We start from the raw sequence: 4,891 nt of genomic DNA, 5'->3' as shown, positions 1-4,891 counted from the left end.
TCAACATGCTAAATTGCAACTATATATAATTAGAAAATAATATAGGACCCCTACCAAATTGATTTATTTCCGTTGTGAAGCGGGTCTCAAAATTGAGTCGATGCCTCAATTTTATGCAACATCTGCGCCGACATATTGGCTTTATATTATATATAGATATAGATGTGATAAATAAAAGAATTTGAAATAATCCTTACTCATTTTAAAAAAAGTTAAACGGAGTTACCAATCTCTTTTCCAGATAACTTAAAGATGGCGTGCACTTACACATTCTTTGCTAGGATTTTATTTATCTTTTGGTCAAATATTAAATTGAAGCGTTAAGAAAGTTGATGCAATTGGGAATTTGAGTTATAAACATTAAATTGCAATTTAATCTTGCACCTCCTTTTTTAATTGGAATTACAACATTCAGACATTAGAAATATACGAGTTACTTTATTTTTTATCTTTTTTAATTCCTCTTTGATCCCTTTACTGGAGTTATATGCTAATTGATGACTCAAATCCATAATTCTAGAGTTGTAGCTGGGGTGTTGAGCAACCTCTCTTGTCTAGGTTATTGTAGTTAATATATAGAAATGTGACGTAAAATCCTACTCCTAGTTCAAAAAAAATTCCTTTATATTTGAAAGAATCAAATTCTAAATAGAGAAAGAGGGGAATCTTGTCACAAAATTGATGTGAAGAAATAAGATGAAATAGGTCTAATGATTAGTTACAAGGTTTAAAATATTTTTAGTAGCCTCATTTTCAATATGCTTCTCTTTTTCCTTATTCACTGAATCCACCCATTCACTTAAAAAAAAAATGTACAAGAAAGTTGGTGAAATATTGACTTTGCTGGTGTGTGCATATTAAGTAATTTAATTACCAAAATAGCCTTCACCTAACAACAAATCCTCCAACAACCATAAGCCTTCTTATAAAAACCCTTATGCATCTCTATACTACTCCTTCTTAGGTAGTAAGTACCACATTTGAGCACATATTTTCCTTGCAATACACAGAAAGAATCCAATGGCTCTTTCAAGTAGCAGCACCAACTCCCTCCTACAAAATAAATCCTTAATTCAAATTCAACCTCTTTTTCCTTCTCCCAAACATGCCCTTCCCACCAACTCAACCAAACCCGTTAGACCGATCTCAGCCGTCTATTCTCCCGACTCCTCCAAGACCCCTAAACCTTCGCCGCCGGCAGCCAGCTCCTCCACTGCTGCTGCTGCTGTCACGGGGACGAAAACAGACAAAGTTTCTAAAAAATGGTCAGTTGATAGCTGGAGATCGAAGAAAGCACTTCAGCTTCCAGAGTACCCAAATAAAGATGATCTTGAATCAGTTCTTAAGACCATTGAAGATTTCCCTCCTATTGTGTTTGCTGGTGAGGCGAGAAGTCTTGAAGAGCGACTTGGAGAGGCTGCAATGGGGAAGGCGTTTCTGCTACAAGGTGGTGACTGTGCCGAGAGTTTCAAGGAATTCAATGCTGTTAACATAAGGGACACTTTCAGAATCATCCTTCAAATGGGTGCTGTTCTTATGTTCGGTGGTCAGATGCCCGTTGTCAAGGTCATATTCTTGTTTCTTACTTAATTTTAGAATGTTCTCTTTTTCCCCTTATATTCCCTTTAAAGAACTAGAACTAACTAATATCTTAGTGTAGGGGTAGCTTTCAATAATTTGTTTCTACTTGGTGGTCCCATTTCATGTTACGCTGTTAATGTTTCCAGGTCAAACAGTGTTTTTTAACTACCATGTTTCATATTTAAGTTGCCTTTAAAGAAATGGAAGTTGAATCTTATTCAATTATTAGGGTATTTAATAGCCTGCTGTTTGTTGCACTAATTTTATCTTGAATTCGTTCCTGGAAATGGATATTTATTTTTTTAGTCATGACTCATGAGTATTTTCTTATCTCATGGAAAACTTAAAGAGTAGATAAATTCCTTCTTTTGGCATATGCTCTGGTTTCTTTCAACTGTATTGATATCCATTTTCAAATTTGATCTAAATAGGTTGGAAGAATGGCTGGGCAATTTGCAAAGCCTAGATCAGACCCATTTGAAGAGAAAGATGGAGTGAAGCTGCCAAGTTATAGGGGAGATAATGTGAATGGAGATGCATTTGATGAGAAATCAAGAACTCCGGACCCTCAAAGGATGATCAGGGCCTATTGTCAATCTGCAGCTACTTTGAATCTCTTGAGGGCCTTTGCTAAAGGAGGATATGCTGCCATGCAGAGGATCAACCAATGGAACTTAGATTTTACAGAGCACAGTGAGCAGGGTGATCGGTATGTTCCATCTTGTTGCAAATTTTTGTTGCTATTTGTTGTTTGAATCCTCATTTTTAGCTCAACTCATATCTTCATCAATCATCATTATCAAAGTAAAATGAAAGTGCAAGTAAAAAAAGATAAATACATATATAAATAATAGTAATAATAATAATAAGTTCTCTATCAAGTCTAAAACCTATTCTCAACTAGTAGGTATCACTTATATGGATTTTTCGCTTCTATTGTGCCCTATCTTTAGGGTCTTTTGTGGTATTCTATCATATTTTTTCTCTAGGTCAATGAACATTATGTGTTGATTTTTCTTCGTTTGGCTTTAAATTTTCGTCAATCTTCTTAGCAAGAATATTGCCTGTGTTGTGCGTTGTAGATCTACCGGGCATAAATCCAAACTGATTCTCTATCACTCTTGTCGTGTTCCTAAGTCTATGCTTTATCACTCTTTCCCAGAGTTTTATTATATGACTCATGAGTTAAATGCCACGATAGTTCGCACAACTTTAAAATCTCCTTTGTTCTTATAAATTGAAACAAGGTACTATTCATCCGCTCTTCGGTCATCCTATCACTTCTTAGTATGACATTAAATAGCTTGGTGAGCCATACTACTCCAACTCCAACCTCCCCAAGACACTTCCAGACCTCTATAGGGATACTATCTAGACTGTTCCAAATATTTATTACGAGACGGATTTTCCATCGGCTTTTATATAGTGTTGCAATTATGGGTTAATAATGTTTCTTTTCTTTTTTAAATTGGCAGATATCGTGAATTAGCTCATAGAGTGGATGAGGCCCTTGGTTTCATGGCTGCTGCTGGACTTACAACGGACCATCCTATCATGAAAACCACTGAGTTTTGGACGTCTCACGAGTGCTTACTTTTGCCGTATGAGCAGTCACTTACAAGATTGGATTCAACTTCTGGCCTTTACTATGATTGCTCTGCCCATTTTCTTTGGGCTGGGGAGAGAACCAGACAATTGGATGGTGCCCATGTTGAGTTCTTGAGAGGAATTGCCAACCCCCTTGGGATAAAGGTGAGTGCATTGCTTTACTTTGAGTCTTTTCATGATTGCAATTATGAATATGGCAATGTATAGATCATATTGAATTAGTAACAAAATTTGAGGCTAACAGAAAATATATGCTGCAGGTGAGTGACAAGATGGATCCAAATGAGTTAGTTAAGCTCATCGACATTCTGAACCCTAACAACAAACCAGGAAGGATTACAATAATTACCAGAATGGGAGCAGAGAACATGAGGGTTAAGCTTCCTCATCTAATAAGGGCAGTGAGAAGAGCTGGGCAAATTGTTACATGGGTATCTGATCCTATGCATGGAAATACCATTAAAGCACCTTGTGGTCTGAAAACTCGACCTTTCGATGCCATCAGGGTAAGTTCTCATAGCTCCTTCAGAATTTCCCGACTCGTTATATCATACATACCCTTTAGGATGGTGAGACCCTAGTTTTATACTGGAAAGACAAATTGAATTCACAAAATTTGCTGCCTTCAAGTAATTGCATACTGAATTTTAAGGGTGTTTTTTTTGGGTGAATCAGTCAAAAGTATGTTTCTTAAGCTGCTGGTGGATATAAATATATCTCGGCTAGGTTGGTGGTTGTCTGTCTCATTCCACAAGGATTATTTTTGAGATCCAGTCTTTTAGGTAGATTTCCTTCTTTTTCAATGACGCTCAATGTTGTAACAGTATAATTGTCTTAAAAATGATTGGAAGTTTACATCAACTTGCATGTCTTAACAGTTAAGAATATATTCTTTCGTTAGAGCTTGTGGATGAAGTTTTAACCCTCACATTGCAACATTGACAATAAAGCACACGTCTTACATTGCATTCTTCTTGGGAACAGGCTGAAGTGAGAGCATTCTTTGACGTGCATGAGCAAGAAGGAAGCCATCCAGGAGGAGTTCACCTAGAGATGACAGGCCAAAATGTAACAGAGTGCATTGGTGGATCAAGGACCGTGACTTTCGATGATCTGAGCTCACGCTATCACACCCACTGCGATCCCAGACTCAATGCATCTCAGTCCCTTGAACTCGCCTTTATTATCGCTGAACGCCTCAGAAAGAGGAGGCTTGGATCTCAAAGCTCATTAAGTTACTAAATATGTAAAATGCTTACGTTGCTATGTTGACAAAATTTCTTCTTTTACTTAAATTATGAATTGCTGTACTAATATTTTTAGTTTGGAATTATTTCTTTTAAATCTTGAGGATATGTTACGTTTACCTTGTGTCCATACTGGAAGAGTGAAAATGTATGAGAGCTTGATGTATCAAAACAAAGTATATTAGAGTTTGATGAGTGATAAGACTAAGCAATAAAGCAAAGAAGTTCCTCTTCTCTTTTAACTAGACGGCCGATGCCCATGCGTGCATAGCACGGGCGTATGCTTGACACGTCGTGACATCTTTATTTACACAACTATACGACTAGCTAAAAGCTTTAACATGGAGAACATAATTTCATACTTGATTTAATTGTCTAGCAGCATTACTGGAAAAGGAAGTAGTAAGACTATCAAGTTGGCTAAATGTTAGCAGTGTATTAACCCTACATTATTT

General features: G+C 36.7%; 1 protein-coding gene across 1 annotated transcript; it reads left to right on the top strand.

Annotated features, from left to right (window-relative positions):
* The first annotated feature begins 948 nt into the window (after positions 1-948).
* On the top strand, positions 949-4,670 carry LOC109209310 (phospho-2-dehydro-3-deoxyheptonate aldolase 1, chloroplastic-like). The gene is made up of 5 exons (XM_019372559.1): positions 949-1,566; positions 2,013-2,290; positions 3,057-3,333; positions 3,450-3,695; positions 4,174-4,670. Exons 1-5 carry the CDS (start codon positions 1,021-1,023, stop codon positions 4,429-4,431), a joined length of 1,605 nt encoding a protein of 534 aa, XP_019228104.1. The 5' UTR covers positions 949-1,020; the 3' UTR covers positions 4,432-4,670.
* Positions 4,671-4,891: the final 221 nt, after the last annotated feature.

This window comes from Nicotiana attenuata, unplaced genomic scaffold (assembly GCF_001879085.1).
Source record: "Nicotiana attenuata strain UT unplaced genomic scaffold, NIATTr2, whole genome shotgun sequence".
NCBI classification, from domain to species: Eukaryota; Viridiplantae; Streptophyta; class Magnoliopsida; order Solanales; family Solanaceae; genus Nicotiana; species Nicotiana attenuata.
This window is presented reverse-complemented; position numbering and strand designations above follow the sequence as displayed.

Coding starts and splice junctions, on each gene's coding strand:
- LOC109209310 (XM_019372559.1), top strand. CDS start 1,021: ATGGCTCTTTCAAGTAGCAGCACCAACTCCCTCCTACAAAATAAATCC. Junction 2,291..3,056: donor CACAGTGAGCAGGGTGATCG/GTATGTTCCATC, acceptor TTAAATTGGCAG/ATATCGTGAATTAGCTCATA. Junction 3,696..4,173: donor GACCTTTCGATGCCATCAGG/GTAAGTTCTCAT, acceptor TCTTGGGAACAG/GCTGAAGTGAGAGCATTCTT.